This window comes from Microtus oregoni, unplaced genomic scaffold (genome assembly GCF_018167655.1).
Source record: "Microtus oregoni isolate MIOR12 unplaced genomic scaffold, Mior012 000012F_ref0000307, whole genome shotgun sequence".
Lineage (NCBI taxonomy): Eukaryota > Metazoa > Chordata > Mammalia > Rodentia > Cricetidae > Microtus > Microtus oregoni.
Genome location: NW_024543071.1, coordinates 14,705,248 through 14,719,877, shown reverse-complemented (window position 1 = coordinate 14,719,877; position 14,630 = coordinate 14,705,248). Strand labels below are relative to the sequence as shown.

The 14,630-nt window shown below is 42.1% G+C and overlaps 1 protein-coding gene across 4 annotated transcripts in view; it reads left to right on the top strand.

The window, feature by feature from the left end:
• Gbf1 (golgi brefeldin A resistant guanine nucleotide exchange factor 1) overlaps positions 1–14,630 on the top strand; it is a 142,831-nt gene that overhangs the window by 107,684 nt on the left and 20,517 nt on the right. For all 4 annotated transcript variants that reach the window (XM_041660931.1, XM_041660930.1, XM_041660929.1 and 1 more), the window contains exons 9-17: positions 934–1,081; positions 1,403–1,626; positions 2,277–2,442; positions 2,793–3,004; positions 3,873–3,971; positions 13,054–13,248; positions 13,466–13,655; positions 13,862–14,002; positions 14,298–14,386. In XM_041660931.1, coding sequence (XP_041516865.1) covers positions 934–1,081; positions 1,403–1,626; positions 2,277–2,442; positions 2,793–3,004; positions 3,873–3,971; positions 13,054–13,248; positions 13,466–13,655; positions 13,862–14,002; positions 14,298–14,386 — 1,464 coding nt within the window. The remainder of the gene's footprint in view (positions 1–933; positions 1,082–1,402; positions 1,627–2,276; positions 2,443–2,792; positions 3,005–3,872; positions 3,972–13,053; positions 13,249–13,465; positions 13,656–13,861; positions 14,003–14,297; positions 14,387–14,630) is intronic.

The window sequence follows — 14,630 nt, the reverse complement described above, 5'->3', positions numbered from 1 at the left end:
CATCTGTAATGGGGTCTGGTGCCCTCTTCTGGCCTGCAGGCATACACACAGACAGAATATTGTATACATAATAAATAAATATTTTTAAAAAAATAAAAAATAAAATGTAGGAAGGACAACTGTAAGAACAATAGGCTTGGGCTGGAGAGATGGCTCAGTGGTTAAGAGCATTGCCTGCTCTTCCATAGGTCCTGAGTTCAATTCCCAGCAACCACATGGTGGCTCACAACCATCTGTAAAGAGGACTGGCGCCCTCTTCTGACCTTCAGGCATACAGACAGAATATTGTATACATAATAAATAAATAAATTTAAAAAAAAAACAAGAGGCTTTATTGCTATAGCACAAATTGGGAACAGCAGCAGCACTCCATTCTTAACACCACAAATTGGAGTATCATTCCTTTCTCTATAAGATCAACCCTTCACCATCCATTTTAATGCAAGAACTCTAGAATAAAAGTGGTCCTTATGGTCTAGGTCCCAATTTATGCCTTAGTGAGAATGCTTTGACTCTAGATAGGAAGAGTAGGTACTCATATTTGGACAAGAACTAGAACTAGGAGCTGCTCTGCAGAGTGACTGTGGAAGAAAGTCAGTCCACAGGCTTGCAGGCAAAGCTGCCCTTCCCTGGTCAGCAAGAACAGTGTGTGACAGCTGGCTATATCAACGACTAGTCAAAAAGCAGAATGTTGCCTTCCATGTGGAGGCCACTGTGCCGCTCCAAAAGCTGCAAGTGTATAAAAAAAAAAAAAGCTGCAAGTGTAGAGGCCCAGGTGTATAGTCTGGTGGTCTAGATTATCTAACAATGATTTGGGGGCATAAGCTGTTTTCTAGAGAACAGAAGGACTAAGTGCTGAGATATTTCTAGGAATAACATCTTTGTTTAAATTACTCTGTTAGTCTGGATACTAACGATGTATGATATTTCCAGCTGAAAATGAGAGCAGGAGGCATGAGTGACTCATCCAAGTGGAAGAAGCAGAAAAGATCCCCTCGGCCTCCTCGTCACACAACCAAAGTCATACCGAGTTCAGAGCTGCCCACCCCAAATGGAGCCACCTTATCTTCTAACCTTTCTAGTGAGTGCCTAGGTTGCTTCTTCTGATGAAAACAGAAAAGATCCTGTCTTTCTCGGGGAGTGGATTTGAAATGGAAAGCCAATTGCTGAGGGGCTTTGGTCTTTCTGCAGAGAACAGAAAGGGACATTTCAAGTCAAATCAAACTATGACCATTTAACAACCCTGCATGACTTCAGGTCATTCCCTTTTCAGAGAGATTTCCACTACTTCAGAGGCATTTATAGATGAGTGTTCAGTCTGAGTAACAAGGCCCTGGTACTAAAGGGGATGCTTCACTCACAGAGCCTCTGCACCTTCAAGTTCCCTTCTGTTCCTTGTCAGGTGGCATGCCTTTCATTGATGTGCCCACATCCGTCTCCTCTGCAAGTTCAGAAGCTGCCTCAACAGTGGTCAGTCCCTGTACAGACAGTGGCCTGGAATTATCTTCCCAGACCACCTCCAAGGAGGACCTTACTGACCTGGAGCAAGCTGGCTCCCCAAGGGAAGGCACAGCCACAGAGCCTGGGAGCACTGAGATAGGAGTTTCCGATCAGCTTGACCCTCAGGTATGGCTGACTAATCCTAAAGGTCCCTCTACAATTTGTTACTGTAGGAGCTGGCATGTTCTTTTGGGTTTTGTACCCATGCTTTGTCTTAAAAGAAAATTGGGTTGAGCATGGTAATACACGTCTTTAATTCCAGCACTTGGGAGGCAGGTGGATCTCTGTGAGTTTGAGGCCAGCCTGGTCTATACATCGAGTTCTAAGGCAGCCAAAGCTGCACAGAGAAACTCTATCCTGAAAGAGAGAGAGAGATTGGGGGTGGGGGGAGAGAAGGAGGAAGATTGGGATAGAAAGTTTTTCCATTTCCCAGAATCATTTTTGCTGCTCAGAAAACACATAGCATGACTTGCTGTGAGATTTATCAGGGTATACCTATGTTGGTAGGGGTAGTATCTGACGAAAGGGAAGGAAATAGCTTTTACAGGAAGGTAACCATCTAAATCCTGAGCATATGAGAGCCTTTGCACATGTAGAGTAGTCACCCTAGATCGGTGCTGTTTAAGATGGCCCTGGGCCGTCTTATAGAAGTTCATAAATCAATGAGCTGTGGTCCATTGAAGACAGCTTGGAAGACACATACTTCAGGAGAATAAGTTCTAAGTTGTTCTTGCCTCATCTTTGTTCCTGTATCTGTCTGTAACTGGCCGCATCAGGAAGGGGCCCATGGGGAAAAGGCCCAGTCAGCATCGGTGGAATCTATCCCTGAAGTGTTGGAGGAGTGCACATCCCCTACTGACCACTCTGCTTCTGCCTCTGTCCATGACATGGATTATGTCAATCCCCGGGGCGTTCGGTTTACCCAGTCCTCCCAGAAGGAAGGTAGGTACTCTCTGGCTAGGCATGGCAGCATATGCCTGTAACCCCAGCATTAGGTGTGCAGACATGTGGGTCCTGAGAGTTTCCAGTTCAACAAGAGACCCTGTTTAAGGCAGTGAAAGAGAGCGAGACATCTGACATCTGCCGTGGCTTCCATCTACACATGCTCAGGCTCGTGCAGCTGCACACTACACATAAACGTGCATGTACCACACATATACACATGACACCCACCCCTCCCATGCACCTCCCCACATACACACACAAGTTTTTCTCATGAATAACGCAGATCCAAGTGTTGTTAAGCAGCCAGGATATATCTTAGTGTTCCTGTTCTCTTCCCACCTTCTCAGGCACGGCTTTGGTTCCTTATGGTCTTCCTTGTATCCGTGAGCTCTTCCGCTTCCTTATCTCCCTCACAAATCCACATGACCGCCACAACTCTGAGGTTATGATCCACATGGGACTCCATCTACTGACAGTGGCTCTTGAGTCAGCCCCTGTAGCCCAGTGCCAGACCCTCTTGGGTCTCATCAAGGATGAGATGTGTCGCCACTTATTCCAGGTAAGACTAGATTGTTCAGGATTGGAGAGGTGACTAAGCAATTGAGAATACTGGCTGCACTTGCAGCGGTTCCAGGTTTGATTCCCAGCACCCACATGACCACTCATCGCTGTCTGTAACTCCAGTTCCAGGGAATCCAACTCTCTCACACAGCATATGTCCAGGCAAAACACCAATGCACATAAAATAAAAATAAATAAATCATTTTTTTTAAAAAGACACTGGTGGAAAAAAAGTGACTAGAGCCCTTGTTTACTTTTTGAGATTGAGAAGCCAGAGACCCTGTGATCATGATCCTAAGAAACTACCTCCCTTTCAGTTGACCAGAAATCACAATAAGAGGCTTCCAATAGCTCTCCAAGGAGTTAAGGAAGGAATGGCTAAATTGAGGCTCTGTCAGAATCCCAGGTATGGTGGTATGTACCTATAATCCAGCACTTGGGAGGAAAGGGCAGGAAGATAAGGAATATTATTCAGCCATATAGTGAGTTGGAGACCAGCCTGAGCTACATGGAACCCTATCTCAGAAAAACAAAATCAGGCAGCATGAAAGCTCAGCAGGTAAAAGCATGTACTATCAAACCTGACATGCCGGGTCTGATTCCTGATACCTAGCAGGTGGACAGAGAACCAGTTACCATTGGTTGTACCTTTTCATGTGTGTCCCTGCTCCACCTCTTACACACAAATAAATAAATGTAAAACAACATTTTTAAAAAGCAAACAGCAAAGAAGAGCAGCAACAAAAGAATTCCCTTACAACGCAGGCCCTCTGTGGCAGCTTCACTAGTCTGCTCTCGTGTATCTTTTTTGGCTCAGTTACACTCAACCTCAGAAATCCCATGACTTCTCACTCTCTGATCTCCAGCTACTCAGTGTAGAACGACTGAACCTGTATGCTGCTTCCCTACGGGTATGCTTCTTACTGTTTGAGAGCATGCGGGAGCACCTCAAGTTCCAATTAGAGGTAAGTTTCTTGACTCTGGAAGTAAAACAAAAGTGGGAACTGGAAACTGGATGGAATTGTCAGTGGGGCCTGCTCAATCAGTCATGCTGTAGAGATAGATTTTTTCAAATTTTTACTTATTCTTCTCTCATACAATATATCCTGATTGCAGCTTCCTCTCCTTCCATCCTTCCTAGTTTTCCCCACATCTCCCCTTTCCCTCAGATCCACCTACCCCCTGTTTTCCCCCAAAAAAGAACAATTGATATTGGGATATCAACAATAAGACCAGGCACAAACCTTCACATCAAGACTAGGTGAGGAAACCCAGTAGGAGGAAAAGGGTCCAAAGAGCAGAAGAAAGAGTCAGAGACTCTCTCACTCCCACTGTCAGGAGTCTCCCCAAAATACTAAGCCAACAACCATAACATATATGCAGAGGACCTAGCTCAGACCCAGAGTCTGGAATTGCTGCTTCAGTCTCTGTGAACCCCCATGAGTTTTGCCTAGTTTATTCCATGGACCATGCTCTCCCAATGTCCTCAACCCCTCTGGCTCCCACTATTCCTTCTTTCTCTCTTCTTTGGAGAGCTCCAAGCTCCAAGGGGAGGAACCCAATAAAGACCTTCAACCTGGGTTCTCTCTCTACCTAATGCTTGGCTGTGGGTCTCTACCTCTGCTCCCATCAGCTGCTGGAGGTAGCCTCTCTGATGACAACTGAACTAGGCACTAATCTATGAATATAGCAGAACATCCTTAGGAATCATTTCATTGATATTTTTCCCCCAGTCCTGTTTGGTTATACCCTAGGCTATCTGGGCTATCTAGCTTCTGGTTCCTGGTGATCTAGGCAGTGTTGTGCATGAGTTCTTTCTTGTGACATGGACCTCAAATTAGACCAGTCATTGGTTGATGGTTCCTACAAGTTCCGCTCCACCATTGCCCCAGCACATCTTGCAGGCAGGACAGATTGTAGGTCAAAGGTTTTGTGGCTGAATTGGTGTCCCAGTTCCAGCACTGGAAACCTTGCCTGGCTAGGGAAGATGGCCAGTTCAGATTTTGAATCCTCCATTTCTAGGAGTCCTTACTAGGGTCACCCTCGTGGATTCTAGGGAGTTTCCACTGCACTAGGTTTCTACATCATCCCCCAAATGCTTTCTAATTCTAGTTGGCTCTCCTATACTCTCCCAACACACACACCTGATCCCTTCTATTCTTATCCATACCCACCCCTAGTCCATCCACAAAATTTATTCTATTTCCCATTCCCAGGGAGATCCATTTGTTCCCCCCCAGAGTCCCCCTTGTTATTTAGCCTCTCTGGGTCTGTGGATTGTAGCATGAGTATCATTTACTTAGCAGCTAATATCCACTAATAAATGAGTACATACCATGTTTGTTTTTCTGGGTCTAGAATATCTCACTCAGGATGATTTCATGATATATTTTTAACTGCTAAGTAATACTCCATTATGTAAATGTATCACATTTTCTTCATCCATTCTTCAGTGGAAGGCATCTAGGTTGTCTCCAGCTTCTGACTGTTATGAATAAAGCTGCTGTGAACATAGTTGAGCAAGTGTCATTGTGGTATGATTGAGCATCCTTTAGGTATATGCCCAAGAATGGTATGGCTGAGTCTTGAGGTAGATTGATTCCCTGTTTTCTGAGGAACCACCATACTGATTTCCATAGTGGTTGTACAAGTTTGTGCTCCTACCAGCAATGAAGTAGTGTTCCCCTGCTCTACATCCTCAATAGGATGGGCTGTCACTTGTATTATTGATTTTAACCATTCTGTCAGGTGTAAGATGGATCTCAAAGTCGTTCTGATTTGTATTTCCCTGGTGGCTAAGGATATTGAGCATTTCTTTAAATATTTCTTTTCTTTTTCTTTTTCTTTTTGGTTTGGTTTTTCGAGACAGGGTTTTTCTGTAGCTTTGGAGCCTGTCCTGGAACTAGCTTTTGTAGGCCAGGCTGGCCTCAAACTCACAGAGATCTGCCTGCCTCTGCCTCCCGAGTGCTGGGACTAAAGGTGTGCGCCACCACCACCCAGCTAAATGTTTCTTAACCATTTGAGATTCCTCTACTGAGAATTCTCTGTTTAGATCTATACCCCATGTTTTAATTGGATTGTTCATTGACATCTACTTTCTTAAATTCTTTATATATTTTAGATATTAGCCTTCTATTGGATGTGGAGTTGGTAAAAATCTTTTCCCATTCTGTAGACTGCTGTTTTGTCCTATTAACAGTGTCCTTTGCCTTACAGAAGTTTTTAGTTTCATGAGGTTCCATTTATTTATTTTACTTTTTTATTTATCTATTTGTTTTTTTTGAGACAGGGTTTTTCTGTAGGTTTGGAGCCTATTCTAGAACTAGCTCTTGTAGACCAGGCTGGCCTTGAACTCACAGAGATCTGCCTCCTGAGTGCTGTGTTTAAAGGTGTGCACCACCACCACCTGAGGTCCCATTTAATAATCATTGATCTTAGTGAGTGCCTGCTCTATCAGTGTGTTCTGCTCAGGAAGTTGTTTCCTGTGCCAATGCATTTAGGGCTATTCTCTTTCTCTTCTAGCAGGTTCAGTGTATCTGGTTTTATATTGATGTCTTTGATCCACTTGGACTTGAATCTTGTGCAGGGTGATAGATATGAATCTATTTGCATTCTTCTCTATGCAGACATTCAGTTAGACCAGACTCATTTGTTAAAGATGCTTTCTTCTTTTCCATTCTGTTTTTCTGGCTTCTTTATCAAAAATCAAGTATTTCTAGATGTGTGGATTTATGTCTGGGTCTTCAATTCTATTCCATTGATCAGTATGTCTGTTTTTATGCCAGTACCATGCGATTTTATTTATTATAGCTCTGTAATATAGCTTGAAATCAGGGATGATGGTACCTCTGGAAGCTCTATTATTGTTCAGGATTGTCTTAGCTATTCTGGGTTTTTTGTTTTCCCACATGAAGTTGAGTATTATCCTTTCAAGGTCTGTAAAGAATTTGTTAGAATTTTGATGGGGATTGTGTCGACACTGTAGATTGCTTTTGATAAAATGGCCTTATGTTAGTTAATCCTACTGATCATGAGCATGGGAGATTTTTCCATCTTCTGCTGTCTTTTTCTTTTCTTTCTTTTTTTTTTTTTGATTGGGAAAGGCTTTATTTTGAGTGCTTACATTTTGCAGTTCTTTACATAGTCTAGATATTGACCCTTGTCTCAGTAAAATTGGGAAGATTTCTCTCCTGTTCTGTAGGCTGTCGGTTCAGTTTGCTGATAGCTTTCATTATGCAAAAGTTTAACATAATATAAACCCATTTTAAACTCTTGATGTTATTTCTTTTTTTTTAAAGTTATTTATTTATTAAGGATTTCTGCCTCCTCCCCGCCACCGCCTCCCATTTCCCTCCCCCTCCCCCGATGAAGTCCCCCTCCCTCATCAGCTTAAAGAGCAATCAGGGTTCCCTGACCTGTGGGAAGTCCAAGGACCGCCCACCTCCATCCAGGTCTAGTAAGGTGAGCATCCAAACTGCCTAGGCTCCCACAAAGCCAGTACGTGCAGTAGGATCAAAAACCCACTGCCATTGTTCTTGAGTTCTCAGTAGTCCTCATTGTCCACTATGTTCAGCAAGTCCGGTTTTATCCCATGCTTTTTCAGACCCAGGCCAGCAGGCCTTGGTGAGTTCCCGATAGAACATCCCCATTGTCTCAGTGTGTGGGTGCACCCCTCGCGGTCCTGAGTTCCATGCTCGTGCTCCCTCTCCTTCTGCTCCTGATTTGGACCTTGAGATTTCAGTCCAGTGCTCCAATGTGGGTCTCTGTCTCTGTCTCCTTTCATCGCCTGATGAAGGTTAATATTCAGGAGGATGCCTATATGATTGTCTTTGGATTCACCTTCTTATTTAGCTTCTCTAGGATCGCGAATTATAAGCTCAATGTCCTTTATTTATGGCTAGAAACCAAATATGAGTGAGTACATCCCATGTTCCTCTTTTTGGGTCTGGCTTACCTCACTCTGCTGTCTTTTTCAATTTCTTCAAATCTTTGAAGTTTTTGTCATACAAGTCTTTTACTTGCTTGTTTTGTTTTTTTGTTTTGTTTTGTTTTTTTGTTTTTTTTTTTTTTTGAGACAGGGTTTCTCCGTAGCTTTTGGTTTCTGTCCTGCTGGAACTAGCTCTTGTAGACCAGGCTGGCCTCGAACTCACAGAGATCCGCCTGCCTCTGCCTCCCGACTGCTGGGATTAAAGGCGTGTGCCACCACCACCCAGCCTACTTGCTTGGTTAAAGTTACCCCAAGATACTTTACATATTTTGTGGCTGTTATGAAAGATGTTGTTCCCCTGGTTTCTTTCTCAGCCCATTTGTCATTTGTATATAGGAGGGCTACTGATTTTTTTTTTTGAGCTAATCTTGTATCCAGCCACTTCGCTGAAGGTGTTTATCAGCTGTAAGAGTTTTCTGGTAGAATTTTTGGGGTTGCTTATGTATACTCTTAATATTATCTTCAAATAATGATACTTTGACATCTTCCTTTTCAATTTGTATCCCTTTGATCTCCTTTGGTTGTCTTATTGCTGTAGCTAGAACTTCAAGTACTGTATTAAATAAATATGGAGAGAGTGGACAGCCTTGTCTTGTTCCTGATTTTAGTGGAATTGCTTTGAGTTTCTCTCCATTTAATTTGATGTTGGCTATAGGTTTGCTGTAAATTGCCTTTATTATGTTTAGATATGTCCCTTGTATCCCTTAAGGGGTGTTGGATTTTATCAAAGACTTTTCAGCATCTAATGAGATGATCATGTTTTATTTTTCTTTCAGTTTTGTTTATATGGTATATTACATTGACTGATTTTTATGTATTGAACCATCCCTGCATCTCTGGGATGAAACCTACTTGGTCATGGTGGATGATATTTTTAATGTGTTCTTGGGTTCGGTTTGCAAGTATCTTATTTAGTATTTTTGCATCTATGTTCAAGAGGGAAATTGGTCTGTAATTCTCTTTGTTGAATCTTTGTGTGGCTTGGGTATCAGGGTAACTGTAACCTCATAAAATGAATTTGGCAATCTTCCTTCTGTTTCTATTTTGTGAAATGGTTTGAGGAGTATTGGTATTAGTTCTTCTTTGAAAGTCTGGTAGAATTCTATGCTAAAACTGTCTGGCCCTGTTTTTTTTTGTTTGTTTGTTTGTTTGTTTGTTTGTTTTTTGGTGGGGAGACTTTTAATGACTGCTATTTCCTTAAAATGGATACCTTAGTGGTATCTATTGAGAAAATTATCCATTTCTTTTAGATTTCTCAGTTTTGTGGAGTACAGGTTTTTAAAGTATGACCTAATTATTCTTTGGACTTCTTCAGTGTCTGTTGTTATGTCCCCATTTTCATGACTGATTTTATTGTTTGTATATTCTCTCTCTGTCTTTTAGTTAGTTTGGATAAGGGTTTGTCTATCTTGTTGATTTTTCTCAAAGGACCAGATCTTTTTTTCATTGATTTTTGTATTCTTCTCTGTTTCTAATTTATTGATTTCAGCCCCCAGTTTGATTATTTCCAGCCATCTACTCCTCTTGAGTGTACTTGCTTCTTTTTTTTTTTTTTTTTTTTTTTTTTAGAGAACTTTTGAGTATGTTATTAAGTTGCTAGTATGAGATCTCTCCACTTTCTTTATGTAGGCACTTAGTGCTGTGAGCTCTCCTGTTAGCACCGCTTTCATGGTGTCTCATAGGTTTGGGTATGTTGTGTATTCAGTTTCATTGAATTCTAGAAAGTCTTTAATTTCTTTATTTCTATCTTTACCCAGTTTTCATTCAGTAGAGAGTTTTTCAGTTTCCTAAGTTTGTAGACTTTCTGTTGTTTCTGTTGTTGAAATCCAGCTCTAACTCATGGATGCATGGGTTATTTCAGTTTTCTTATATCTGTTGTGACGTACTTGTGACTGAGGATGTGATCAGTTTTGGAGAAAGTTCTGTGAAGTGCTGAGAAGGAAATGTATTCTTCATGTTTGGGTGAAATGTTCTGTAGATATGTTAGGTCCCTTTGATTTATTTGTTTGTTTGTTTGTTTTTCGAGACAGGGTTTCTCTGTAGCTTTGGAGCCTGTCCTGGAACTAGCTCTTGTAGACCAGACTGGCCTTGAACTCACAAAGATCCACCTGCCTCTGCCTCATGAGTACTGGAATTAAAGGTGTGTGCCACCACTACCCAGCATTATTTTTTCCTTTCTAAGACAGGGTTTTTCTGTAACAGCCCTGGCTATCCTGGAACTCACTTATAGACCAGGCTGGCCTTGAACTCAAGAGATCTGCCTGCTTCAGCCTCCTGAGTATTGAGATTAAACATCTATGCCACCATACCCAGCTCTTTGGATTAATTTTGGTTTGAAGTCTATTTGTTAGATATTAAAATGACTCTACAAACTTGCATCTTAGGTTCATTTGCTTGGAAAATTGTTTTCCAACACTTTACTCTGAGGTAATGTCTATCTTTAATGTTGAGGTGTATTTCTTGTATGTAGCAGAAGGATGAATCCTGTTTTTCTATTCATTCTGTTAGTCTTTGTCTTTTTATTGGGGAATTGAGTACATTGATATAGAGAGATACCAATGGCCAATGATTGTTAATTTCTGTTATTTTGTTGGTAGTGTCATTGGTGGTGTGTGTGTGTGTGTGTGTGTGTGTGTGCTTCCCTTTTTTTGGTTTTGTTAGTGTGAGATTATTTATTATCTGTGTTTTCTTGTGTATAATTAACCTTCTTGGGTTGGAGTTTTCCTTCTAGTACCTTCTATAGGGCTGAATTTATAGATGGATATTGTTTAAATCTGACTTTATCATGGGATATCATGTTTTCTCCATCTATGTTGATTGAAAGTTTTGCTGGGTATGGTAGTCTGGGCTGCCATCTGTGTTCTCTTAGAGTCTACAGACATCTGTTCAGATCCTCTGGCTTTTACAGTCTTCATTGAGAATTTGGGTATAATCCTAATAGATCTTACTGTATTTGTTACTTGTTCTTTTTCCCTTGCAGCTTTTAATATTCTTTCTTTGTTCTATATGTTTAGTGTTTTAATTATTATGTGGTGAGAGGACTTTTTTTCAGGTCCAATCTATTTGGTGTTCTGTAAGCTTTTTGTACCTTTATAGGCATGTCTTCTTTAGGTTGAAAAAATTTTCTTCTGTGATCTTGTTGAAAATATTTTCTGGGGGCAGGAGAGATAACTCAGTTTTTAAGAGCCCTGGCTGCTTTTCCAAAGTATCTGGGTTCTATTCCCAGCACCCACATAGCAGCTCACAGATATCTGTTATGCTCTCACATAGACATACATATGAACAAAACACTAATCACATAAAATAAAAATAAATAAATCATAAAAAAAATACTTTCTGGGCCTTTGAGCTGGGGTTCCTCTCCTTCTTCTATTCTTATTATTCTTAAATTTGGTCTTTTCATAGTGACCCAGATTTTTGGATGTTTTGTATCAGAAATTTTTTTAGATTTAACATTTTCTTTGACCAATGTATCTATTTCTCCTATCAATATCTTCAACGCCTGGGATTCTTTCTCCAATCTCTTGTGTTCTGTTGCTTCTAGTTCTTGTTCACTTACCTGGATTTTTCATTTCTAGAATTCCTTCAATTGTTGTTTTCTTCATTGCTTCTACTTCCATTTTCATGTCTTGAATAGTTTTGTTTGCTTCAAGTGTTTGTTTTGTTTTGTTTTTGCCTTCTTTAAGGGACTTATCCATATTCTCCATTTTTTTTGTCTGTCTTTTCCTCAATTTCTTTAAGGGATTTATTCATTTCCTCTTTAAGGACGTTATTTCCATTATGTTGGTTTTAAGGTGTTTTTCTTATGCTTCAACTGTGTTGGAATATTCAGAATGTACTATGGTAGATAGCTGGATTCTCATGGAGACAAATTGCCTTGGCTGTTGTTAACTGTGTTTTTACACTGGCATCTGGGTTTGGGGTGATTATAGATCTAGGTGCTGATTTCTCAGTTTGTCTTTGTTGCCTTTGTTTCCTCTCTGGTCTTCTGGCCAGAGTGGCCTGTGGTTGAACAGCAGGCCACCATCTGAGTTAGGGATGGACGTCTGGCAGCCAGTGTGACCTCTGGTCAAGCAAATGGTCTCTGCCCAAGTTGGGGGCTGAGACACAGCAATGAGGATTAGAAATGGGGTAGGGTAGCACTAAGAAAGTGGGGGAGATCTGCTGGCAGACATCCTACCTGGACTTCTGGTAGCCTGTGTGGCCTCTGGTTGAGCAGGGTATCTCCACCTAAGTTGGGGGCTGGGGCACAGTAAGAACAAGGTAGAGGGGGCAGGTGATGGGGGACACCAAGAGAGTTGGAGGTCCACTGACGGGGGACCTACCTGGACTTCTGACCGCTGGCATGACCTCTGGTCAAGCAGGGTGTCTTGGCCCAAGTTTGGGGCTGCGATATAGCAGTGCAAGGGGGGGGGGGGTTGTTCGGGATAGTGTGTTGGAGGCACCAAGAGAGTGAGGGGGAGCTCTGAGGGTGGGAGGCCTATTTCTAGAGAGAGATTTTTATGAGCTTCCTGTAGAGGATATGTTGGCCCCCATACTTTGTGTCATTAACTAGCCAATGTAGTAGAATAATTAAGAGGAACCCAGAAAAAAACCCAATTAATTATAATATAGGAAAACACACCACTGTGCATGGTGGCTCATGCCAATAATCCAAGTACTTAGGAGGCTGAGACAAGATTGCTGCGAGCTGAGAAGCCAGAACAAAACTGGCTTTTAAAGAGTATGAGAATCCAAATATGAGATTGGCAGGTAATCTCACCATGAATGGGACAGCTTTTTTGTCTAACAGTTCTTCTAAGTCAAGCCAGTATTGCCGCTAAATTGCCAGAATAAGATTAGGGTAGGGCTCATATAGACAGCACACAAAAAAGGGCAAAAGACAGGGACTAGGAATAAGAGCCTTATCACCCATCATGGAGACAAGGAAGGGATATATTATTGGGGATAGAGGACCTTTTGGTGTCTCTTGAGGCATGCCTCCTGTTTAATTTTGTTCCTTTCCAATTTTCTCTCCTATCTTTGCCCCACCCAAATGCTTGTCACTGGGTTGTTGACAGATGTACATCAAAAAACTCATGGAGATCATCACTGTTGAAAACCCCAAGATGCCTTATGAGATGAAGGAGATGGCGCTGGAGGCCGTTGTGCAGCTCTGGCGCATCCCCAGCTTCGTCACTGAACTCTACATCAACTATGACTGTGACTACTACTGCTCCAACCTCTTTGAAGACCTCACCAAGCTGCTGTCCAAGGTGCTGAGCACTGTTACTGGCCTCTAGACCTACCAAGAAGTTTCCCAGATGGTAGTGATGCTGGTACAGAGAGGGGACACTTCAGAGATGGGGAACAGGAAGGAGGAAGGAATTTTGTAAGGACAATGGAGAAGTCCTAAGTTTTTGGATTTTTGGAAAAATAATCAGGTGAAGAATATTCTAACTTCAAGTCTCATGGGATCTGTTTATTTTCCAGAATGCCTTTCCTGTGTCTGGTCAGCTTTATACAACACACCTACTGTCCCTTGATGCCCTGTTGACAGTTATTGACAGCACTGAGGCTCACTGTCAGGCCAAAGTCCTCAACACCCTCACCCAGCAAGAGAAAAAGGAGACAGCCAGAACTGACAACGAGGCAGTGGATGGCACCAAAGAAACTAACAATAGTTAGAAACATCTCTTATTGTTCTTTTTCTTTTTCCTTTCTTTTTTCCCCTCTCCTCCCTTGCCCTTCTTACTTTGTCTTGAATTTGCCAATTGTGGCTGGTGCCCAGTATAAGAACATATAGCTCTTTTTGGCTTAGGACTCAACCTCTTCTTCAATACTGCTTGGCTTCCTAGTCATAAGTCTTCACGTCTCTTCCTTTACCAGCTGAGAAAGGAGCCATTGATGGGAAAGCCACAGGCATGGCCTCAGATGTGCTAGGCCTTCATCGTCCAAGTGGAGGATGGCTGTCAGCAGAACATGAGAAACCAGGATGCAATGATGTGGAGGAGGCCGGTGACTCTGGGGGTGGGTACTCAGTGTCCATGACTCTAAACCCCTTCAACTAGAGGACTTAGAGAGAAGGAGAAGTGGGAGGTATGGGGAAACTGAGTGGCCTAACGTCATACCTGAAAGAGCCCTAGCAGTTCACCTTGTTTTAAACCCCAGAGAAAGGAAAGAAAACAGAGTCCCAGGAGGTAAAATTTCTAGCAGGCTGGAGACTGTGGAGAAGGAAATCTCTGAGTCTGCTCTGTTTTTTCTGGGGTGAGTATCAGTAACCTTGTGAAAAATCTTATAGTTTTCCTCCTCCTTCCGTTCCTAGCTGACAAAAAGTTCTCCAGGAAGCCACCTCGATTTTCCTGTCTTCTGCCAGATCCACGGGAACTAATTGAAATTAAAAACAAAAAAAAGGTATGTACATACAAAAATACATTCCCATGTGTTCACGTGTGCACACCTTGTGTGGGGTCCTCTGTAGAATTGGGTTCTGTCCCAGAGGACAAGGATGGGGATGCTCTTAGTACGTCAGTATATGGCTTCCAAGGCTAGTCTATAGTTTTTCTGGAATTGCAGCAACTGCTCCTACTCTTTTTCTTACACCCAAGCTGTGCTGCTGTTGTTGGCCTCTGAGCAAAGCTCCTCCAGCCAACAGCAA